The following is a 25,148-nucleotide window of genomic DNA, read 5'->3' on the forward strand; positions in this document are numbered from 1 at the left end:
CCCTATTCAAGTTCTGGATGTCTAGAGAGGAAAGGATGGTTTAGGGAGAAGACATTGTTATACATTGGACTCCCTCTCATATGTGAAGCATATGCTACCAGCTTTCCCATTGTCACAAGGGACACTCCTCTGATATTGTTTGTGCCTCAGGGTTAGTTTGTAGGCTGTAATTCAGACTTTGATACTCAGAGTCTGACTCAAAACTGGTTTGATGTAGATGGTAATATGTATTCTAAAGCCAAATGTGCAGCACTCTGTCACTTTTATTGCTTTATGATGCCATGCTGAAATTCCATTTGCTTTGGAAAAGCAGAGTAAGGATATTGGGAGTATGAAGCCAAGGAGAGGAGCTCCTGATCCCAAAGCTACTACCAGAGTTGTGACACAAGAATTGTCCCTTGGTGTTGTCTTCTGGCTTTCCCATGTTTCTTCTTCAATAGAGAATTATTGAGTCTCCTCACAATCTCCTTTGCTTCCTCCAGATACCTGGTAGTTTTTTCAGGTTTGGTTTGGAGTTTCATCCAGTAGCCCCAGGTTGCTGGGTCAAAATAGTTATGCTTCTGCATGCATAAGCTGCTTGCAAGTGATAATGATAATGGGAGATACAAGGCCATGGGTGATTAAGCCACTAAGTAATCATCATCTCACCTGTGGTCCTTATAGTACATGCCTTGCTATTTGCAAAGGCTGAATTATATCCTTGATTGTGGTGAAAGTGATCTTATCTAGCCTTAGTTTTCAAGAAGCAGAGGGTCTCATTTGAGCTGTTTAATTCTGTAGTTAGTGCAGAGAGAGACCAGGTATGCCCAGAGGTCTGCTCATCTCACTGATGCTGGATGAAATTCAGCTGAACTTGTCTCCTTGTTGGCGACAAAGAGAGTCTGGGCTGGGTAGTTCAGCATTCAGACAGCCAGAAAGGGCAGATGGATTTTGTCATTTTGAAGTCAACTAGAGCTTTATGGTTGCTTTTATTGGGCTCAAGAGTGAGCCCGTAAGGAAGTGACATGAGCTTCCAAGTTGGGTTTGGGGAAGAAAGAAGAAAAAAGTTGTGTCAGATGAGGTTTATGTAAAGCTTTTGCGTTCCTTGTTTTTGAAAAAAGAAAAACACACATCCCTCCCCCACACATAGCTTCCTGTTTTTCCTGTTTTTCTGTGTTGAAGGTGGAAGAAAACAAAAGTCTGGGGGGGGGGAGAAAGGTCCTCCTTGGGCTGAAAAATCTATTGTACAGCTTCACCACTTTCTGAAGACAGTACTGAATGCTTATTTGACCCTTCATAAGCTCCTGGCCACATACTGTTATCCTAAATTTGCTGAGTTTTTTTATGTGGTCGATATTTTGGCAACCTTGCACTGTCTCTTCAGTTCTTGAGGTCCGTTCTGCCGTGGAGGCGACCACAAACAGTTTTATGACGGATGTGAAAAATCAGCAATATCAAGCCAGGCTTGAGGTACAGGCTGAGAGAGTTGAGGTGTTCAGCCTGGAGAGGAGAAGCGCCGGGAAGACCTTATTGCAGGCTTTCCGGGGGCCTAAAAGAAAACTGGGGACAGACTTTTTAGCAGTGCCTGTTGTGATAGGACAAGGGGTGATGGTTTTAAACTGAAAGAGAGGAGATTCAGGCCAGACAAGAGGAAGACAATTTTTATAATGAGCATGGTGAGACCCTGGCCTAGGTTTCCCAGGGAGAAAATGCGGATGCCCCATCCCTGGAGACATCCCAGGCCAGGCTGGATGGGGTTCTGAGCAACCTGAGCTGGGTGAAGGTGTCTCTGCTTATAGCCGGGGGTTGGATGAGATGAGCTTTGAAGGTCCCTTCCAACCCCAGCTGTTCTGTGATTCTATGATTCTATCTCACTTCTCCTAATGCAGAAGAACATGCCTGGAGAAGAACACCACAAAACCTGGAAAGGGTTGTAGTAATACTTCCTCCATGTGTGCTCCTTGCCTCCTCAGGGACTTCCCGAGCTGTAGTTGATGGCTTTGTTTTTATTAGCTTTTAATTTATTTTTCCTCCATGGATTGGTGCAGCTGCTTTTGAATGCATGTGTAGTATTCTAATAGCAATGACAGACTCTGTGGCAGTGAGTTCCACGGCTTAATTATACATGGTGATGTTGATTGTTCTGCTGTTTGTCCTGAACTGGCCCCATGGCTTGAGGGTAGAGGTGGCTGTACTGTGCTCCAAATGTTTGCTGTATGGCCTCACAGAATCCCAGAATGTCAGGGATGGGAAGGGACCTGGAAAGCTCACCCAGTGCAATCCCCCCATGGAGCAGGAACACCCAGATGAGGTTACACAGGAAGGTGTCCAGGCGGGTTGGAATGTCTGCACAGAAGGAGACTCCACAACCTCCCTGGGCAGCCTGGGCCAGGCTCTGCCACCCTCACCCCCAACAAGTTGCTTCTCAAATTTAGGTGAAACCTCCTGTGTTCCAGTTTCAACGCATTACCCCTTGTCCTATCATTGGTTGTCACTGAGAAGAGCCTGGCTCCATCCTCCTGACACTCCCGCTTTCCATATTGATCCCCAGGAATGAGTCCCCCCTCAGTCTCCTCTTGTCCAGCTCCAGAGCCCCAGCTCCCTCAGCCTTTCCTCACACGGGAGATGCTCCACTCCCTCCAGCATCTTGGTGGCTGCGCTGGACTCTCTCCAGCAGTTCCCTGTCCTGCTGGAACTGAGGGGCCACAACTGGACACAATATTCCAGATGTGGTCTTACCAGGGCAGAGTAGAGGACTGACTGAAAGCCTGAGGGTCTTGTGTTCAGGGTGGGAGTCTTGATAGGTTTTTTAATCCTCTCATGTTTTTGAACTATGTGGTGTACTGTACCTACCTACTTTCATTGCTTTCCTGCTCAGCAATTTCGCTTGGTAAGGAAAATTGTAGAATCATTTTGATTGGAAGAGACCCACAAGATCATTGAGTTCAACTGTTAACCTAACACTGTCGCTAAACCATGTCCCTAAGAACCTCAATGTTGAACAAAATTTATTTTATTCAACAAATGTTGAACAAAAACCCTTTAGTTCCTTCACATGGTTGTCATTGGCATACTACCTATACCCCATGCTAAAGCCTAATCCAAGTAACTTCTATCTCTGTAGTTCTCTTCCTCTTTTTTATGCTGCTAAGGGCTGATTTGGGATTGGGGTTCTATTGTCTTTCTGCCCTGTTTATTCCCAATTACCTCTTAACTCCTACATTGTTTCTGTCTGCTCATGAGGTGGCTCCAGTAAGTTGAACACTAATTCATCCCGAGTCATGATGATCTGAGGCTTGACAAGAGCAGAGTCTGAATAAGAGAATTTGCTCCAGTGCATTGATTAAACAAAGCCTGGAATTGTTTTTCCACATGACAGAATGGTCTTTGTGCCAGCCTGAATGCAGACTCAGCTGGAGTGTGACATGTGAAAGCGGGGGATGTCATCTGGAAACACAATTAGGATTTGTGAGGATACTTGGATCCTAGAGAAGAGCAGCAAAGGCTGGGACAGAAAGAGGAACATCTCCGTGTTGGACACCTGAGCTTACGCCCATGGCATAAGGAGCTCCTAAGTTTACAGACTCTAAGCTGGCACTACGAATTGAATTAGGAGATCCCACTCTGCTCGTGGGCATGTTTATGGGATAGTAAGTTAAACTACGCTAGCGAACAGATCCAGGGTAAAAAATAATCTGGCAAAGAAGGTTAGGGTCTATGGTTCAAGCTCAAATCTACAAATCTTTCCTTTTTTTCCCTTTTTTTTTTCTTTAATCTCCTTAAGCCCAATCCTTAATGCTAATGTATTTTTTCCTCCTCCCCCCAAAAATCTATTTTTTGTCATATTAATCATGATTGTACAGATACTGAGCTGACCAAGGGGACAAAACAGCTAGGTAGGTCTATGTTCATTCTGGTCTAAGGTCCTGAGATTTGTCTGTTATGTCACACTCTGTGATGTGACGTACAGCGCTGATCTATATTGACTCACTCTAACAGCAAACTTTTAATAAGTTTATCTGCTAATTTCTGAGGGGGAAATTCCCTAATAGCAGGTTTTGTGCAGAACTATATATTATTCTACCCTGTAATGTGCATCCTTTAGAGAGATACACTGCTTGGGGAAAGATGTAATGCTCATGTAAAGGGTGGGTGAGTGCTTAACACCAAGCACTAAATTCTGGGCATCTAGAAGACAGACTGGCAAGAAGGGAGTTTAAAATTTCAAATGTTTTAGACTGTATCCTGCTGCAAAGTGGGGAGGTGTTTACTAGTCCAAGTGCTTATGCTCTGTATTGCATTCTTAGATGGTTTTAGATGCTTTAGTTAGAAGCAACACGATTACTGACATGAGAGAAAGTGACCTAGAGAGTGAAAAGCAATATCTGAGGAAGAGTTTCAGGTTCACCCTGACAGAGAAGTATCTTTAGTACCTCTTGGCTTCAATTTTGAATGTTTTTATTTACTTCTAAACTAGAGCTTGAATTAAAGCAGCTTTATCTCTGCCTCTGTGACAATGATAGACTCAATTTTGCTGCCTCTCAAAGGGCAGGGAGGGGAAAACTTGGCCTGTGTCTCAGAATAACAGAATCACAGAAACACAGAATGTTAGGTATTGGAAGGGACCTCAAAAGATCAATCTAGTCCAATCCGCCTGCTGGAGAAGGAACACCTGAGGAATGTATGTGACAAACTGATGGACTGACTTCATTTTTGAGACAGTTAGTTGTAGAAAGATTATGAACTGCAAGGATGGATGAGATTGGAAAGGGCTGCAAAGGGGCCAATGCAGGGAAAGAAAAGAGTTTAAGGAGGGGAGGGCCTACAGGAAATATAGTCGTAGAATTATAGAACAGTTTGGGTTGGAAAGGGACCTTCAAAGCTCATCCACTGCCCCCCCTGCCATGAGCAGGGACATCTTCACCAGCTCAGGTTGCTCAGAGCCCCATCCAGCCTGGCCTGGGATGTCTCCAGGGATGGTTCATCCACCACCTCTCTGGGTACCTGGGCCAGGCTCTCACCACCCTCAGGGGCAACAATTTCTCCCTCATGTCTGGCCTGATCTCCCCTCCTTTAGTTTAAAACAATCACCCCTTCTCCTATCACAACAGGCCCTGCTCAAAGGTCTGTCCCCATCTTTCTTGTAGGCCATTTTTAGTCTGGAAAGGCCACAATAAGGTCTCCCCGGAGCTTCTCTTCTCCAGGCTGAACACCCCAATTCTCTTATCCTGTCCTCATAGGTTGCGGCATTTACATCCCAGATGCTTTAGTAATAAAACGCCTTGAGCACTCCCTAAATCTGGCATAGTCTAAGAAGTGCTTTTGTTGACTGATAATCTTCAAAGCAGAGGGGTATTCCCAAGAGGAAGATGGAAAATGAATAGTCCTTCTGTGGATGTGCAGATTGTTCCTTAATGCACAGGATCTGATAAGATTGTTTGACTAGATGTGTGTTTCCATCAGAAACTTTGTGTCACATCTGAGATCTATGGGGCTTTCCAGACATTTTTCTGATGGAACAGCTGCCTCAGAGCTACAGATTCCATGTAAAGCTGACGAGGCTCAGCATTTCACCAAAATGTCTCTTTGCTTGGTTTCCTATCTGTTCCACCCACCCTTCTGCCAGTTACTTGAAATTGGGTATAACAAACTGTTGAGTCTCCTCAAGACATGTATTTTCTCGCTGAAATGTGCATTTAGAAGACAGAACCTACTGAGGATGAATGTTCCTCCAGATGACCCAAGCTGCTCCCATCTATTGGATGCTCAGCAGACACTTAGTTGATATTAGCTGTTCCATCATCCTTTTTTCTGCCCCCTTTGTCATGATCAGCAGACAGGCCAAGACCATGATAAGCCACATAAATCTGGTGACTCCTACAAAAGCTGTTTCTCAAGGTCTTTTTCCTGTTTTTATATGAATACTCTTATGTGTCCATTCTCTGATTACAGACCTGTGCTGTACAGCTTTCTTGTCCCTTCATTTAAGGAATTCCATCCATAGGTAAATGTTCTCCTATGGAGATCTCATCATTCCTCGTGGAAGCCTGAAGCAGACTGGGGGCTGTTTTGTTTTGCCAGTGGAAATCTTCACTGTCGAAGGCCATAGACTTTCTGATTTTGCACATAAAACCAGTTGATGCCATGCTATGTGCTAGTGGACTCTTCCTTGGAGGTGCATCGCCTTCAATTCTGGCCATCAGGAGTGCACCATCTCCAAAAGTCTTGACTCTCTGGCAGCAGAGCCAACCATGGAGAACAGACTAAAACCTTGTGAACAGGCCAAGTGTGGCTCTGTTCAAGCTGGGGCAAGCTGAGAGGGTTGGGGTGTTCAGCTGGAGAAGAGAAGGCTCCAGGGACACCTTATTGCAGCCCTTCTGTACTTAAAAGGGGCCTGTAAGAAAGATAAGGACAGACTTTTTAGAAGAGCGTGTTATGACAGGACAAGGGGTGATGGTTTTAAACTAAAAATTGAGAGATTCAAGTTAGAGGAAGAAATTTTTTATAATGAGGGTGGTGAGAGCCTGGCCCAGGTACCCAGAGAGGTGGTGGATGAACCATCCCTGGAGACATCCCAGGCCAGGCTGGACGGGGCTCTGAGCAACCTGAGCTGGTGAAGATGTCCCTGCTCATGGCAGAGGTTGGACTCGATGAGCTTTAAAGGTCCCTTCAAATCCAAATTGCTCGATGATTTTATGAATCTAAGCTTCCCTTGTCATTCACAGAGCAAACACAGAATTACAACACAGGGAGTCATGTGAAAGCTGCATCCAGGCCGGGTGAAGACAGCATGTGGCAGCCCCAGGTTTCTGCTCAGTGCTCCCATCACCCAGCGACACTGGAGTTTGCATTCAGTTGTTCACACATGTGAATGTATGACGTGACCTCCATGTGCCCTTGAACAGTCCTGATTATTGTTTCCTTTGCTCTCTGTGGCTGAGCCAGCGTTTTTTTTGTTCACTAAGCAACGAACTTCCAATCTTCTTTGCCTGGCTGGGCTAGAATAAGTGTGCAAATGCTGTTCTCACAGAACTGATGGGGAAAGCCTGGAAATAGTGGCTGAAACTCACATGTACCTTATTGAGTGATGTGATGTGGCAATTATGTCTTTTTGTAGTGCCGGAAGGGCTGTTTTGAAAGCTGGCTGATGCTGCTTAGCAAATGATCCCTGACTGTCATGGTCAGGCTGGAAGTAGACCACAAATTTTCTGAGGAAGGGTGAGAACATGATTGCTAAAAAGAAAAAAAGCAACACCAAACCCAAACCAAAACACTGTGTTAACTCTGTATCAGGTTAATGGAAAAGACTATCCAAATGGTTCTGAGTTTTGCAGATTCAGGTTAGGTGTCTGTACAGTGTTGTTGTTTCAGGGGTTTCTCAAACCACATCCTGCACCATGAGAGTGCTTTGGGGTCATCCCTGTAAGGTCTGAGCTCAGGTTGTCATGTCCTTTAGTTTAAACCACCAGTAAACCTGGATTGCAGATGGGCAGGCATCAGATTGTGGGACCTGCTCATGGTTGGAAGGGGCAATGGTGCATCCAGATCAGTAGGTCACACCTTGGAAATCCGTAGTGATTTCCAGGTGAACATTACAGAAGTAACCAAACAACACTTAGGCTGCAGCAGTGATGTTCCTGTAGTGTTGCACATGTAGTCTCCGGCCCTGAGAAGACTCCTCATCCACCTGCCTCTGCTCATGGACTGTCATGGTCCTGTGGAGCAAAGCTGTGGGTATCCGCATCCTTGGCTTGAGTCATTCGGTTTACATGAAGCCATCTGTAAGAAGTGAATGGGTGGCTTCTCTGGCTGTTTGTCTAAGAGTTTGGGGGAGACCACCTGATCTTGGAATGTAGAATTCATTCTTTTTATTTTGCACAAGATAAAACATTTTCTTGCAGAATTAAAGGAGGACCAAGTAGAGAAAAAGAGCCTCTCATAGCAGAGTGATCTGAAATGGTGGTGGAATCGTCTTCCCTTCTTCCTCCCCAAAAAAGACAAAATAGTCAGACTTTAAAAAATATAAATAAATAAAACCCATCAGACCTCAGTGAGCCGAATATGACCCCACTGACTACCTGCTGGTCTGTTGAAGCATTTGAAATGTTGTCATATATCCAGCCTGATTTTACTCACCAATCACAGAATGTTACACATTGGGAGGGACCTGGAAAGCTCATCCAGTGCAATCCCCCCATGGAGCAGGAACACCCAGATGAGGTTACACAGGAAGGTGTCCAGGCGGGTTGGAATGTCTGCACAGAAGGAGACTCCACAACCTCCCTGGGCAGCCTGGGCCAGGCTCTGCCACCTACACTGAGAAAAAGTTTCTTCTCATATTTAAGTAGAACCGTTTGTGTTCCAGTTTGTACCCATTACCCCTTGTCCTATCACTGGTTGTCACTGAGAAGAGCCTGGCTCCATCCTCCTGACACTCACCCTTTATATATCTGTAAACATTAATGAGCAAACTACTTCTGCTCAGAAATTTCTAACAAGCTTGAGTGCTCTCTAGGACCTGTGAGAAACAACTTCATCTTTGTGTATACAAGACAGGGGATTAGGTCATAGCAAAAAAATCAACAACTCTTAGATCTGTCCTGTGCTGTGGGGTGAGAGCTGTCTGGCTACTGGTTTGTTTTGCTTCTTTCCTGGCTCAGTTTCCTTCCCTGGGAGGGGCCAGGAGGAGTTGAGATTCCAGCTTTTTGACCTGTTTGCATTCCTAGAGCTATCCTCTGGGATGAATTGTCGGTGTTCCTGCAAAACATAGCTTTATGGTCATGCAGACCTTGATGTACGAAAACTTTCAAACTAATGAGATTATGGAATTTTGTAATGCTTCCCATTTTTCAGACAAATGAAATCTAAGAGGCAGTGGTTACTAAGGAGAAGACGTTGTCGTTCATCTGTGCAGTCAGTTGGGTCTGCATCTGAATGAACACTTAAAACCAGGCTAGCTGACCGTTCAAACTGCAAAGTGTCCCTTGTTCTATGACACCATTTCAGCCCAAGCTCCAGGATGACCTGGAAAGGCAGTTCCTAAGCAGAGTTTTGTGACTTTAGGGAGCTCAAAGTCTTATATAGCAGGGTATCCACCCACATGTGAAGCATAAAAATGAGACGTTCCCACCTAACTTAGTCACCCCACCCAGGTGACCTTTTTGTAGTCCATGGAATTTCTTTCCATGAAGTATAAAGTACGGTTAGGTTTCTATGTCTAACTTCCCAGCATCTCAACAGAAGGAGAATAAATCTCACCTATTGTTTGTAGCAATCAGGGTAGAGGTTCAGGATGTCTAAGAATATGCCACCAGCAGATAGCCTGAGTTCAGCTTCTCCTGAGGACAGTCCAAGGACTCTATTAATAAATAAATCAGGTCCTGCTCCATAACCAAGTATTTATGACATAACCTATGCATAGCTAATTTCTCCTTACCTCCCAAACCAGCACAACTATGTGCAAACTACCCATTTCAAATGGTCCCTGGGCCATGTCTGAGATGTCAAAAGTTGTGCTAAAGTCTCTGCTGCCAATTTAATGATGTGAATCTTTGCAGCATAATACCATATCCTTGTTTGTTTACTATCGCGAATGTAGCCTTTTAGCATGCACTGCAGCCAGGCTAAGGATAAATGTGTACAGATCATATTCAGTCGCTTGAGTTTGCTGTTTTGCTTCACAAAGTCAAAAAGATCACAGGGTTTTGAATTAGCAGTATCGGCTGATTCTGCCCATAACATCTTCATCAGCAGACCTTTTTCCAGAGCAGTCTCCTAAGACGTGTTCTTAGTGTTCACTTCTTCTGATACGTTTCTTTTGGGAGCTAAGTCTGGGAAGGAGGAACCTACTGGAGTTTGCTCACATGGGTTTGCTGCCTCTTTTTTTTAAGTGCTGCCCACTTCCACTTTAGGCAAGCTTTCCTTGTTGACGCAGCAGTTGTGACATATAACCAGGAAAGGAGTAACACCAGATCTCTGTTCCTCTGGAGGGGTGGATGTGTGGGCATGGCTGGCACGGCTCTGCAGCTCCGTACAATAGCTTTTGATGCCAAAAAGTGTAGGCTGAGACACCTGGGCAGAAAACTGGTGAGAGATATGGGAGGAGGTGTTCTGCTTCATCCTTTGCTGGTTTGTACTTCAGGGATTTTCTTCTGGGAGAATGAATCTGGCACTAAGCAGGATTTACACACATGAAGAAGTTTAGGGCCTTTCAAGCCATGTGGAAGAGGTATCGTGGCCCACCTGAGAGGATCTTCAACTGGGGCATCAGGAAAATGGGCTGTAGCCTTGGTGATGATCTGTGACACCAGCTCATGTTGAACCTATTGGGTTCCCATTTCCTCTTCTAACACTTTCAAACGTTTTTTGAGGACAGCAACTGCATCTGCCTGTGCTGTCGAGAGCAGGAAAAGCTGATTGCTTGCAACGAGCACTGAAGCCTTGGTAGATGAATGCTCTCGCAAAGGAGTTTACATGTGCCTTTTGTGTTGTGTCCAGGACATGTGCATGGCTGAACCAACTGCATCGCTGCTCCAAGTGGAAGAAACCTTCTCAGCATGCCTGGCACGGATAGATGCTCTTGTCCTCAAGCCTCTGCTCCAGGCAGGTAGGTCAGAGCGGACCAGTTTTTAGTCTGTAGTTCTAGCCTTGACTCACTGGCACACCTATGAAGGGAATTATAACTGAAACTTCATGGCCTCACTGGGAGCTGGTTTTCTGGAGTAACTGATATGTAGAATTGTTCCATTTAAGACTGTGAGTTGTTAAGGGTGCTTATGGCCTTTCATTCAAGCCTAGGACTGTGGTTCCTGTTGTTTTTAGATACCAGTCCAGTTTTTAATAAGTGTCAGCCTCTACCCCCATTCAAAGGCTTGTTTCCAGCATGTTGTGTGGAAATCCAAAATGCTTCTCATGTATATGCGACCCCCTAAACTGTGCCCATTCTGCCTCCCAGCTCTCAGTAAGTGCCCATGCCCGTCTCTGAAAGCACAACTTGTGGGTGCAGGTTCTGAGCTGGCAGTAAATCAGAGCAGCTGCACTGAAATAACAAATCTGTAGAAATATTCACAAGCCTGTCTGGCCAAAAGTGGTGCAACTGGATTAGGCATCTAGGGTGGTTCCCTCTCCATGTCACTGCCTTTTTGGTCTAAACTCCAAAAAGACAGAGAACAGCCCTTTAAGCCAGGGGCAGAAAATTTTTCTCCAGTGCTCGTGTCTGAGCCTCTCAGGCTGCCTTGACCACACACCCCACAAAAATGGGAAGAACAAAGCCCATCACAGGGACACAACCATAAATAATCATCATCTTCCTCCCTAGCATTGTTTTCCTATAAGAATACATGTGCTTTACACTGAAAAACTGGCCTGAGTATCAGGTATAGGCAATGAATTCCACAAGACTTCTTGGAGCCAAGGCTTTCTGATTGCCTTTTTCCCCCCATCTTTTCCTCAAAGAGCCTAGTGACCAGAAGGGAAAGGAGATCTTTAAGCTCTTTGTCTTCCTGAATGACCGATTTCAAGCTCTCTGGAACCTCACAGAAGAAAATTACCGGATATTGAAACAAAAATGCAGCACGTCTGAGGCATTCTGTGTCCAGGACTTTTATATTGTCTGGAAAGGGGACCTGTTCCTAAGCCTCTATATCCAGTAAGTACAGAAGCATTTTGGAGTAGTGTTAAGGGACCCAATTTATCAGCTAACTGGTAGGTTGGTGCAATTAATTTGTATATTTAATTTGTTCAGTCATGTCCACTAGCGTTCGGTAATTAGGACAGGGAAATGATTGCATTCAGTGCTCAGGAGAAATGTTACAGAATATGGCATCTGTGCAGACAGCATAATAATTAGCCTTTTTTGTAGCTCTGTGTGTGCTTGTAAGAGGTGGAATATTTTTGAATAGGGTTTTTTAATGCATCTTAAAAATGAGAAGTGGACAGAGGGAGGATTTGTGCCTGGGGAATTTATAAGAGCAAAGATTGGGTTGTCATCAGGAACAGAAACGCATGCACAACCAGGTTTAAAGGGCTCATAGGGATGAGGAGAGGAAGATGTCATCAGATACAGTTCATATTATGTGTTTCTTCCACATTTTAATGCTTTTGGCAAGGGATAAGATAGCAAGTGATGGATGTGGCGTGATGTGAAAAAGCATACTGCCCTACTGTTGTTTCTATAATTGATTATGTTTGCTCTCTATCTGTCTGCAACACAAAATAAAAAGTTTACCAAAACCACTGTAGCATGTATAACTTGTGTGTTGATGAAAAATGCTTTATGGACATCTGAGATGACATAAAGATCAGACAGTGTTCAATCCTTCATTCATCACATTGGCCACAAATGTGGCTGAACGCTTGCCAAATGGGCTTGTGCAGTTTGATACCCACATAGGAATGGAAATTGGGCGCATTGGCTCCCAGATATAGTTGTTAATCTTGCCTTGGTTTTGCTGGTTTTTATGCATGTGGAGGGAGGAGGAAGAAAGGGCTACTTTATATTTTGTTTTTGCTTGGACAGCATCATTGTAGAAAGTGATGCACAACAAACTTTGCCTTCATGCAAAGGGAACGGTGTGTGCTGTTCATTTGGGCACTGAGTCAGGGAATTCAAATTGGTTTGCCTTTAAAAGGCATCTAAAAGATGAAAAGCTATGCTGAGGTTTCAGGTGACACAAAGGAGAAGTTTATCTCAAGATCTCATTTCCTCTCATTTTGAAATTAAAACTTGGTTTTGTTGGGTGTCCACCCCACCTCTGATGACTCGATGACTCACTCTGTGCAGTCCTGAGCCTACAATGTCTCATGCTTATTGAAATTATACAGGAGGAAGCAAAGCCCCTGTTCAGGGGGCTGAAAATGAGCAGTAAATACATGTTCCCAGAAGATGTAATAAATGCTAATTAGTCTGTACAGAATACATGACTTATCTGAAACCACTATTGGAAGAAAGTGTGGTATTTGCTGACAAAATATGGCTCGATCTCCCTCTAGTGTGGGATGAGACACATTGTCGTGAGACACCTGATATTTTTACTTCGGACTGCAGAAATTCATACAGCTGACGCTGAAATCTTAAGCTCAGCCTTTGTAGATTTGCGTTCCAGGACAGTTGCGCAAGTTTACATCTGCTTATGCTAAATGCCAGGATGATTTAAACTTCTTGTAACAAGAATTGTGCAAAAATCAGTGAGTCAGTTAAACCAAGGAGCTGGCAAAGGGGACAAAAGGAGAGCAAGACAAGGTGAGGGTACAGTAGTTACAACTCTCTCTGCCTCCCTTGAAAATGTGGACCTGGCATGACATTATCAAATGAGCTTCTTCACTCTGTCACTTAAACATGTAGCTATTGTGCATCTAACTCAGCTCATGTTTGTGTGGTTTTTTTGTTTTGTTTGTTTGTTTTTTCTTGCCAACAGATATTTCGTCACTTTTGCGAACTACGTTGTAGTCCATGGTTTTGAACACGCCACGAAGAGCAAGAGGTCAGTGTGCTGAAAAACGCTTATTGAAGGGGTTGGTAGGAACACAATGATGTTGTATGGGTTAAGACATTAAACAAGAGCGAGCTGCGTTGAGCTCTGCACCTTGTAGTGATCTCTGTTTCGTGGTCCAGCTACTTCTCTGAGCTGGCCATACTGGTTGCTCCTGCCATCTTCTGAGACCATGGCAGCAGCTGTTGCAATGTTTCCTCTACAGATCTCTCTCCATCTATTTCTAGCCACGCACAACTCCTTTTGTAGGAGAGGAAATTTGGGGGTTCAGGTAAGGAGTGGGACTTGAGAAAGGATTCTGTGGGAGTATGGCAGGAAATTTCCACTGCTTGTCCCAGATGTCAAGAGATTCTCACAGAACGAACAAATGAAATAATGAGCACTGGACATGAGCAGATTCACAGCCACTTCATGAGTTACCTCTCAGTGTACAAACCATCATGAAAGTCATCCTATAGATTTGGTCAACCTGGAGAAGAGAAGGCTGACGGGACACTATTTATGCTGATAAATATCTCAATGGTGGTTGTCAAAAGGAGGGACCAGACTCTTTTCATTGATGCCCTGCTACAGGGTGAGGGGCAACAGGCACAGGCTGAAACACAGGAGGTTCCATCTGAATGATGATCAAGGGAGTGGAGCATCTCCCGTGTGAGGAAAGGCTGAGGGAGCCGGGGCTCTTTAGCTTGGAGAAGAGGAGACTGAGGGGTGACCTCATTAATGTTTACAGATATGTAAAGGGTGAGTGTCAGGAGGATGGAGCCAGGCTCTTCTCGGTGACAACCAGTGATAGGACAAGGGGTAATGTGTTCAAACTGGAACACAAGAGGTTCCACTTAAAATTGAGAAGAAACTTCTTCATGGTGAGGGTGGCAGAGCCTGGCCCAGGCTGCCCAGGGGGGTTGTGGAGTCTCCTTATCTGCAGACATTCCAACCCGCCTGGACACCTTCCTGTGTAACCTCATCTGGGTGTTCCTGCTCCAGCAGGGGGACTGGACTAGATGATCTTTCGAGGTCTCTTCCAGTCCCTGACATTCTGTGATTCTGTGTGAATATGAGGAGAAACTTCTTTGCTTTGAGGTGCCAGAGCCTGGACCAGAGCAGGTGTGGAAGTCTCTTTCTCTGGGGACATTCAAAACCCACCTGGATGTGATCCTGTGCAACCTGCTCAGGTGAACCTGCAAGTGGGTTGAACTAGATGATCTCCCTTCTAACCGAAATAATTCTGTGATATTCTGTATATCTCTGGATGTGGTTCCTATTTGAGGAGACCGCTGGGTCAGAGGCAGGTTGGATGGAGCTCCTGTTTGTCTCATCACCTTATTTCTGTGTGTTTGCTGTGTAAATACATTTGTGTTATGTTACCTCTTTCTCTTTCAAGTCTTTCTATACCCTTTCTGGGAGTGACAGAGCATATCGAGTTTGGAAGGCAGAGGAGCGTCAATTTGCAGAAAACCTAATTAATGACCCTTTGTCTTAATGCACCATCTTGCAGTGAAGCCTGGAAGCACCATAAGACAGTGCTGAAACAATTCCTCACAGACTTCACCTCTGAGACCTCCATGTCACTGGCCTTGTACACCGTCCTTCACAAACCTATCCGGGATCACATCGAGCAATATATACTGCTCCTCACCAAACTGAAGGAGGTTCTCAAAGAGGTAAAAAGATTTATGTGATGTTACTTTATTGGTTTATGCTAACATCTTTTGCGGTAGTTGTAAGGTTTTGCGATGGTGTGAGTGAATCCAATTGTGGCTGGAAGGAAGATGATTTCCAGTGGACAGCTGGGGTGGTAGGAACCATCATCAGTGAACTGCAGCCTACCTGAAGTTCTTGAAGCAAAAAACAGTGGCCACTCCAGCATAGTACAAGCTATTGTCCATATAAAGGAGCTGCAAAAGGTCAAGTAACTGGCCTAGGGTTGCACACTTCTGGTTGTGGCAGAGATAAAGCTAGATTTGGGAAGCTTTCCTTGGAAATGGGGTTGGAGGGTTAACTCTCATTAACCCTTTGGATTCAGAACGGCTGAGATTTTTCTGCAGCTGTAGCCCAGAGAGTAGATGTCCTGCACAGCCATGCCTGGAGTGTTGCTCAAGCCCTGCCTTCTTTTGACAGGGCCCTGAGAAGGACGTAGTTACCACTGCCATCAAGGAATATGCGAAGCTTGAGTCTTTCGTCAGCCAAGTCCTGGATGAAGCTTGTTTTACTGAATCCTTATGGAAATCCTTGGGCTACAAATTCACGGTGAGTCATGGATGTAGAAAATGGCTTGATGGGCGGCTCTGTGGGAGGTTTTACACTTCTGCTTACGCATGGAAGAAATTTAATATGAATCAAGCATTTGAGGCTGGGTTTGGAAGCCAACAAAGCAGGACAGTGTGGAAGCCCTCGAGAAACCACATGGACACTGGGTAATTTAGAAGCTGAGCCCTGTGTCCAGTTCTCCTGTTCCTGTCAGCTTGTGCCATGACTCAGTCAGGCTCTGGAGGAGCTGTTGGCTTGAGTTGTGTGTCCTCTCCCAAATTCTGATGTTTCCTCATGCTCTTGGTCCACCATTTTGACTTCTGTGGTTCTCTCTGCAGGACATGCTCTGTGTACCTGAAAGGAGGCTGCTGGAAGATAGCAAAAATCTTCCCATCTCTGCCAGCACAAATCGGTCAGACCGGGTCTTACTCTTCGATGATGTCCTTGTGTTAATTCAGGTGAGTCTTCAGTCTTTCAGAGGGATCAGAAGGGCAGCACAGATAAATAACAGTAAAATTCAGGTTCCTTTGATGTTGAAAATGTAGCTTGGCTGTTGGCAAAACCTTGTCATAGATACATGCACCTGTGGTTTGCATTGAGGAATAAAAGAAAAGCTAATGAAGAAGGAATAGAAGAGCATTCACATACATTTTTCCCCAGTAAATATGTAAAATTCAATCACCGCTTCTCTGGTAACCCAAGCCCATGCCTGCATATGAATATGATGATTTCTGTCCTTGTTTATTCAAAGAGGGCCTGGTAGGTCAAGGATATTGTACTGTAAATACTCATGCATAGGCTTAAATATGATCTTTCATGGTTGAGACTGCTAGTAGCATGGGAGCAGAAGTTGCAGGTGTTCTTGTGGCCATTTCAGGGATTTAGGGCCTGGGTGTGGGGCAGACAGGGAGTGTCTACAGCCATGGATAGCTAGATGAATAATACGTGTTCAAAGCCGTTCTGCAGCATCTTAACTAAGTCTGGCTTTGCTCACTCTAACTGACAGCTCCTGTAATCTCATACGGCTCTCTTTATGTGCACCTCTGCTTGCTCTTTAGTCATGTGCCAACCCCTCAGGTGTCCAAACACATGACTGCCTTGTGAGCTGATAGATCTTAGAGGTTCCTCCAAACATGAGCCTTTATGATAACACTGGGCAGTCCTGCACATCTTGCAGGGTCTAGGCCCGAGGAAATAGGGTGATGATTATCTCATCCAACTTTACATTGTAGATTTCTGAGCACTGTAGTGATCTCGCTGTGAGCAAGTGCCCCCAGGCTCCCTTTATAGTCAGGGGAGATCAACATGCATGTCTGGGTGTGGTTCATTCGACCTATTTAAATGACAAAATTAGGATGAGTTGAATCATGTCCTTGACTCTGTTGACTAGGACAAGAGCAGAGGGTAACTTGCTCACATGGAGGTATCTACATTGTAGACAACTCTGTTCAGTCAATGGTTCCCACCCGCTATGTCTCATCTGCTGCTAGGACTGTTTTTGAGGCTTGGGGAGGTAGAACTGGACTGGGATTAAACTGGTTAGCTTGGGCTGCTAGCAGGGTTCTGACAATGGGGGCTATGGTGCTGGGAATCTGAACCTCTCTCCCTTTCCTGTTCCCCCAAATCTAGTAGATACGTTAGTGATTAACTCATGGTGGGGGTTGGAATAGATGATCTTTAAAAGTCCCTTCCAACCCGAACTGTTCTATGAGTCTACCGTGAGCTCCATAGTACTAGTACCTAACGTTGGTCAACTACATCCTCATAGACAACAGCCCTGTAGAGTGGGCACCTGGACTTTAGACAGGAAAGGGAGATGTAATATTAAATTCAGTCTTTACCTAATACTTCAACTCTTTCAGTTTCTTCTTTCTGATGTGTTACTGATTAAAGTAGTGACTCCTTAGATATTGTGCTTGTGGGCTGCAATGTGGCTGTGTCATCTGGAGTCCGAATCCAAGACAGATCACAAGCAAAACTAGGGAACGCTGCATGCCATGGATGATTTGGGAGTGTTCCCATGTGATAGGGAAGAAAATCTTGGTTTTAAGAAGGTCTATTACTGTCAGTTGTACCCATGGCATTACAGACCACCACTTAGGTGATAAACTAAGAACTTTCTTCCCTCTGCATTTCTTCAGTCTCCAAGGTCTGTCATCATAGCGTAGGATAGATGTGTGGACCTCAAAAGAGGGAATTTACAGTGCTGTTGATCTTGCTCTGCTGTTCAATGGATTGATAGAGCAGGGGAAAAGTGTGATGTTTGCATCAATAACAGGATCATCTTCTCCCTTTTGTTCCAGGGAAACAGCTTTCAGAGTTTTGATCTGAAGCTTGTGTGGGTAGATGAAAACTGCAAGGAGAAATTAGCTCCAGGAATGTAAGTGAAAAATTTCCACTTGGAGGTAAAAAAAAAAGGTTCAACTTGATAGTGAAACTGAGAAAAATATTCAAAAGCTTGTCCCATCTCTTTTCTACACAGTGAGATTGCATCTGGGTTACGGGTATTTGCAGAATCTCTCAGATGGGATCACAGCAGCTTCAACTTGCATTGCTTGTGTTTACTGGCATCTTGAAATCAGTCATTAATAAAATAGGTTTGGCTGCAGACCTACAGAACAAAGATGAATGACTAGATGAGTATTTCTTCAGAAAAAAATAGTGACAGCAAAAGCCTCACAAGTTATTGAAGAGGAATAGGAAGAGTGGAAACTGCTGTTTGACTGAAAAATGTGCTTTTTTGTAATCTTTGTAATGTCTTTTGTTTCACAGGTACGGATTCCGTGTTATAACCCCAGAAGAAACATTCTTTCTCTCTACCAAAGACCCGCAGATGAAGGTTAGCAGTGGGCAGGGTGTTTCTGTTCCACGTGAAGTGCTCTACACCAAGTTTTAAAACAGGGGAATGACATAGAGGGGGTGGCAACTCTGAAGTGGGGACAAAACATTGACTACTGAGTGGAAGCTGAAATCTCATTAAGCATCAGGATTTTAGCTTCTTGATCGGAAGACAGATAAGTGGGCTCTGCACCTGCTTAAAATGCAGCTGAGGCTTCTCCTCTCTGATTTTTGCCATTTTAAAATTTATTAAAGCAGAATAATGAACAGTGTGGTTTGGTTGGGTTTGGTTTGGTTTGGTTTGGTTTCCCTCTGGGAAGCCAATACCTCATTAGATGGTCAGATGTGTCTTACACCATTGATGGTAGATTAAAACTGTCTGGCTACTGGAAGTGATCTGCCCTGGGCAGTAGTGGATGCAGCAGAGCTGTGGACAGTACAGTCCCATCAGCATGGTTCTGTGCCAAGGCCAGTTAGTGATGGTGAGAGTCAGGCTTGAATGATGTGTAAGTGTTGCACATTGGTGTAGTATACAACTTGCGGGACCCAAGAAAACACCTTGTTGATGTTGTAGGTGAGCCATAACTCACCAGCCCAGCCAGCTGAATGGCTGATGGGAACCCAACAGCTTCTTGCTGCTTCTCCTGAAGTTTCTTTTGTCGGAAGCTATTTTGCTTTCTATACTCATTAGTCCATCTCTCCTCTTCCTCTGTCCTCAGGCTGTTTGGCAGTGGAAGTTGAACCAGGCTGTTCGTCAGGCACTGAATGGGAAGCGAGATTTCCCATTGTGGGGCAAGACCGGTGAAGGCACCGAGCCCCCGTCCTGCCGCTTCTTCACCTACGTCTTCAGGCTGGAGGGCAAGTTCAAGAGCGCATCCTACGAGGGCGAGTGGCACTGGGGAAAGCCACATGGCAAGTAAGGAGCCTTTCTTTTTTTCTGATTTCCTAAGCAAGAACGTGCAAGGATGGTCCTGCTGTCTTTGTGTAGCACTGTCTGGATCCAGTGGGTGCACCGGTGGAGGGTATAGATGCTGAAGAGGGGCTGTGGACATGGGGTTGATCCATCCCATGCTGAGGGCCTGGACCACAGACTCTGGGCTGGTGACCTCTCAGGGTGTGCCAGCCTGTCTGGTTCCTGCCTCGCTTGTTTCCAGAGGGAAATGTGGTATTGAGAACAGATTCAGAGAGCAGCTGAGACACATTTACTTCATTTCAGGGCTTAGTCAAAGCATGAGTCCTGACACATAGTCTATTGTGTTGTAGATGTCTCACTAGTGATACTGGTTCATGCAGTAAATTGTAGAGGCTGCCCCTAATAATGTGGTAGTGGTCACATTGAAGGCACTACATTGGCTTATGTCTGTGATTAGGACTGAGACTTGAACTAATGTTTATGTTCAAGATCTCAGCCTGAGGCATAAAATCTTACCATCATGATGACCAAAAAAAAAAAAAAAAAGCCACAAAAAAACAAACCCCCCCACAAACAAACAACAAACCAAAACCAAACCAAAAATCAACAAAAACAATAAAAAGCCTTTGCTTGCAAGTGAAGGGAAAGTTTTATCCTGTTCTATCAAAGTATATTTTAATATCCAAACTATTAGGAAAGGAATTAAAAGGAAAGTCAATAAATGCAAAAGATGCTCAAATGTGTTTCTTGGGAACATGAGAACTATCTATTAAATCCAACTAAAGTTAAGAGTGAGGTCTGCCAAAAGGGAATGGTCTGTAAATGGTCGCAACAAAATTCTGTTTGATGTAGGATAGAGCATGGTCTCTGTTTTTGCGAAGAAACATGAAGTGTGACCAACCTATTAATAAGTACCTCTGCTGTTTCAGATTAAGTGACTTGTCTGAGACATCCCATGAAATTTGGGGCAGAACTAAGTGGCTTCAGGTGCTTAAAGTATTTGGGTTTTAAGTTGGTTAAGTAATAGGTTTTCCTTCTTTCTCCTGAAATTACTCCGTGTGACTTGTTACTAATACAAGGTTACAGAGCAGCAAAGTTGGCCTTGGTGGCTTGTCCACCTCTGGAGGAGAGACTGGTGTGGCAAAGCACATGAGCAGTGAGCTGGAGCAGTGTGAATCAGGGTTCTTTGGCAAAAATGTCTTCATTCTTCACTATTCAGTCCCAATACTCCTGATGACCTGGTGTGGTGGATGCAAAAAACAAAAACAAGCCTGTTTCATGTAGGTGTTTAAAACAACAACCCTGGTGAAAGTCAAACAAATGTGTCATGGTTTTGGTACTGCACCGTCTTTTATTGTCTCTAGTTGGGGAATGTGTAGGGAGCTGGTTGTGTCTGGGATGATGCAAGAGTTAAAACAGCATGTGGGTGGAGTTGGGGATGGTGAGGGAGGGAAATTCATTCACAACTGCACACGGCCATGCAGTAATTTGACCATCACATTAATGGTTCCAGTCTCATTTTGCACTATTAACTCATGTAATCATCTCTACAACCCCCACACAAAGCAGATAGAAAGATATGATCCCTTTAGGCCAGTGCTTGTCTCTTTTGTTTCCACAACTGCCTGGCACAATGAAGATCTGGTTCATGTTGTTATTATGTTGTCTACAGGGATGTGCCGTGCTGGAACTTCAGCTGACTTAATCACATGCTGCACTGCAATTACAAAAGGATCAGGTGCAAGGTCCTAAATGGATGACCCAGCAACTCTACAAAATGGTTTTCAGATTAGGGAACTTGGAAGAGGACTTTTCCCTCTCATTCCAGGGCATGAAAACATTGTGGGGGGATTGGTCTCTTCTCCCAAGTATCAAGCGACAGGATGAGAGGAAATGGCCTCAAGTTGCACCAGGGGAGGTCTAGGTTGGATATTAGGAAAAGTTTATTCGTGGAAATGATTGTCAAGCTTTGGAACAGCCTGCCCAGGGCAGTGGTGGAGTCATCATCCCTGGAGGGGTTGAACAGACGGAGAGATGAGCTTCTCAGGGACATGGGGTAGTGCCAGTGCTTGGTTAACAGTTGGACTCCATGATCTTAAAGGTCTTTTCCAAACAAAATCATTCTATGTTTCCGTAGTGATCTCCCTGTGTAATGCTTCCTTTGAATTGCAGGGGGACACTGAAGTGGCGCAACGGACGCAACCACGTTGGAGATTTCAAAGATGGCTTGGAACATGGGTAGGTCCTAAAAAACCGGGTGTCTCTTGCTTTCAAAATAAGCTAAGAAATAGTTCCTTCCAGAGGCACAGGGACATTGGTGTTTTGTAGAGGGACTCTACTCACAGTTACAGCCCAGTTCATCTGGCCTGTTTTAAACACCTGATTTAAGCTTGAGAAGGTTGACAGGGAGTGTGGGCAGATAACCAGTTTAGATGCGAACATCTCTTCATCTGGATCAATCTGACCTAAAATCTATAAATCTAGGTGTACTTATTCCTGTGAAATAACCTGGAAAAAAATATTATTTAGAAATCTTAACACATCTTTCTAAAATGAGAAGTTTTCAGGGGAAATAAACCATGCTATGAAATTCAAATATTATTTTCCTAGTACTTTTTGAAAATGAAACTTAGAGATTTCTCATTTCTACATACATTCCAGCATAGGCCAAGTTTTTAAAGGGAAAAATGTCTCAAAGACTTTGTGTCAGGATTAAGAAAACATTTTGTTTAGACCAAAGCAATTGCTTTGGTAGTCTAACTCATCTTCTAAACTGGGGAAGGGGGAGAGACAGGAAGAAAAAAACACCACTACTAAAAGCAGCTCTGTAGAGGAAGCAATGAGAAACTGTGACTGCAGTTCACAAGGAGATGAGATCTTTCTTGGAGCAAGTTCATTAACACCTGAAATAGTGTTAGAGGTAGAGCTGACCCCAACCATGTAGATCAGCTTGCGAGTCTGGAAGGTCCTTATTTTTTAAACTTCATCCAGTACAACTGAGTCACCTTTTGCTGTGCTGACCTCTGCCGTATGGACCTTGTAGGTTTGGAATATGCCTTGTCCCACGTCGATCTGAAGACCGGTATGACTGCTATAAGTGCCACTGGTATGAGGGCAAGATGAGAGGCTATGGAATCTGTGAGTAAGTAAAACCTAAAGCTGAACTCTGGGGAAAAAAGGGGACTCCATGTATTTAATGTTCCAGCTCACTGTGAAAGGTGTAGTCATAGCGTAAAATCCAGAGTAAATCAGGCACCAGAAGGTATTGCTTTGGAGATGGCCATTATGGCTTCTTCACAAATCCTGAGTCCTGTGAGCATTAGAACAGTAGGAGCTTCTCTGCAAGCTATGAGCATCATGACTACCTGACATGGCATCCTCTGTGCCATACAGGTGAGGATATAATTTTGCATTCATGCTTGTGGTTGCAGAGCAGAGAGCACATGGTGTGCCATCAGCCCTGGACAGACACAGCTCTCTCTGTCTCCCCTGGCCATGCTATCTGAACTAAATATTGTATAGAGTATCTTCTTAATGATGGATGGGATTGTTGGTCTGGGAGTCATAACTGTTATCCTGGAGGAGGCTGCTGCCCACAGTTGGCTTGTTTTGCTCACTCAAATTCTGAGCTTAGACCCAGAACTTAACTTAAGAAATGGAGTCTGAGGTTTTCTTATTTATGGTCAAAATGCTTCTGGAAAACAGTCATTTGCATGCCTGTGTCTCAAAGCACTGCTGGAAATTTGGATGGAGCCTGATCTGTAAAGCACTGTATTGTGGGTACATGGTAGTGTCTCAGCTTTATTCACCTTTTAACTTCCATTTAGGAGGCCAGAAATGGCAGTGGAGGCCTGCTCAGTGGCTTGTAGGTATAAATTGATTTCATTTGCAGCCTACGGAGTTAAGTGGACAAGGCCAGCTTGCTCTGTTCATGTAGCAGTGAGCGTAACAGCACCCTCATCTTTGCTTAGGTCACATGTGGCTTGTAGCCAAATGGGTTGGCCAACATGAAGACTGGACTGCCTGTTGTTACTGCACATACCCTTGCCAGCTGTGACAGAGGAAAGCACACAGCCCAGCTTCCCAGCTGCTTACTCTGGGATAGGCCATCTTCCTTCTCACAACTTACTTGTTGTGCTACTTATTTATGAATCAAACTCAGAGAACAGAACACGCAGAAACCTCTGGGGAACTTGGAGCCAGTGAGCAGTGCTGTGCCAGTGTCTCTGGTGTCAAACGTGAGAGCATGTTGATAATTACAGAGGATAAGTCATAGAATCATAGAATAGTTTGAGTTGGAAGGGACCTTCAAAGCTAATCTAGTCCACCTGCCATGAGCAGGAACATCTCAGGTTGCTCAGAGCCGTGTCCAGCCTGGCCTTGGATGTCTCCAGGAATGAGGCATTCACTACCTCTCTGGGTAGACAGGTCTGCTTAGAGTAAGTGCTTTCTCTGTTGTAGCAATGAAGATCTGCTGGGCAGCATGGACGGATCTAAGGGGAATTCTTCTCTGGGGGATGAGCCCAGGAGAAGGGGTGGCTGGCGAGCATAGAAATATGAAAGAAGATCTGGCTTCGTGCTTGATCTGATCTACTTCCACTCTGGATTAGCCAGTGGTCACTGTGATCTGGCTGGTGAGAGGTCAAGGACTGAGTGGCCTCTCCCAGGACAATTGCAAACCTAAGTGTTGTGTCCTTCATGAACGCTGAAAGCCAACTATGGGATGAATAGCTTGGGGGATGTGTATTCCTAACAGTGAACAACTACAGGCTATAGATCTATCAGTCAAATGTTTGGAATATTTATCAGGTAGATGAGGTTAATCTACTCACTTTCCTGGCTTTCCACTCCTGTAATAGCTATCAAATAATCACAGTCTTAAACTCTTTCTCTCTCCCTGCAGGTATGGGAATGATATAGTCTACAAAGGCTACTTCAGAGACAATGTGCGTCAAGGATTTGGGATACTGGAGAACCTCTCAGCTGATCACTCGTTTAAATACACAGGACAATGGGAAAATGACAAGAAGAATGGATATGGAGTCTGGGAAGACAAAGATAGGTAAAGGTGGTATGGATTAGAGCTGGCTTAAGATGCCTGAGAGTTTTGTCCCTCTGTTGGCAGGGATAAAGCTTCATGTTTTGATAGGGAGACTGGGAATGTAGGGGAGATGTGTTCGACCTCTGCTATAGGGCTTCAGCTCCTGGGGAAGCATTATATGAATTGAGTTTGTGCAGTATCTCTGGCACTTGTGCTGAGCATTTCATCAGGTAAAACTAGCCTCCAAAAATGATATATCTAATTGAGTAAGATTTAATAAAACAGGGAAAAAACAACTTGCTTTCTGTTGCATTCCAGAGGGGAGAGATACATAGGGACATGGCTTGATGACCACAAACATGGCCAAGGCATTGTAGTAACCCAGTCGGGTGTCTGCTATCAAAGAACATTTCATGCTGATAAAATGGTGGTGAGTACCCATTTTCAGTGGACGCTTCAGATCGGTGGGACATGGGATTCCTAATCAAGGGCAAGATAGAGATTTCACTTCATAATTAATCTCTGAGGGAAAATAAAAGGCAAGAAAACGTAAGCATTAAAGTTTTACCACAATAACATTTTCAAAGAACAAGGACTAGATGAAGTCTTGTTTCTTATCACCTTCCTGGGATGCAGATGT

At 44.5% G+C, this 25,148-nt stretch overlaps 1 protein-coding gene across 7 annotated transcripts in view; it reads left to right on the forward strand.

The window, feature by feature from the left end:
* The window catches only part of ALS2CL (ALS2 C-terminal like), a 58,503-nt gene that overhangs the window by 10,895 nt on the left and 22,460 nt on the right, over positions 1-25,148 (forward strand). For 6 of the 7 annotated variants that reach the window (XM_065050224.1, XM_005512115.3, XM_005512120.3 and 3 more), the window contains exons 2-14: positions 10,477-10,585; positions 11,434-11,626; positions 13,395-13,460; positions 14,965-15,130; positions 15,588-15,716; positions 16,055-16,174; positions 18,020-18,096; positions 18,489-18,555; positions 19,274-19,470; positions 21,640-21,705; positions 22,511-22,609; positions 24,371-24,529; positions 24,827-24,938. In XM_065050224.1, coding sequence (XP_064906296.1) covers positions 10,477-10,585; positions 11,434-11,626; positions 13,395-13,460; positions 14,965-15,130; positions 15,588-15,716; positions 16,055-16,174; positions 18,020-18,096; positions 18,489-18,555; positions 19,274-19,470; positions 21,640-21,705; positions 22,511-22,609; positions 24,371-24,529; positions 24,827-24,938 — 1,560 coding nt within the window. Of the gene's footprint in view, positions 1-9,913; positions 10,066-10,476; positions 10,586-11,433; positions 11,627-13,394; positions 13,461-14,964; positions 15,131-15,587; positions 15,717-16,054; positions 16,175-18,019; positions 18,097-18,488; positions 18,556-19,273; positions 19,471-21,639; positions 21,706-22,510; positions 22,610-24,370; positions 24,530-24,826; positions 24,939-25,148 lie in introns of those variants that run through there. The other variant, XM_005512117.3, reaches the window with a different exon arrangement.

This window comes from Columba livia, chromosome 2 (genome assembly GCF_036013475.1).
Source record: "Columba livia isolate bColLiv1 breed racing homer chromosome 2, bColLiv1.pat.W.v2, whole genome shotgun sequence".
Classification (NCBI taxonomy): domain Eukaryota; kingdom Metazoa; phylum Chordata; class Aves; order Columbiformes; family Columbidae; genus Columba; species Columba livia.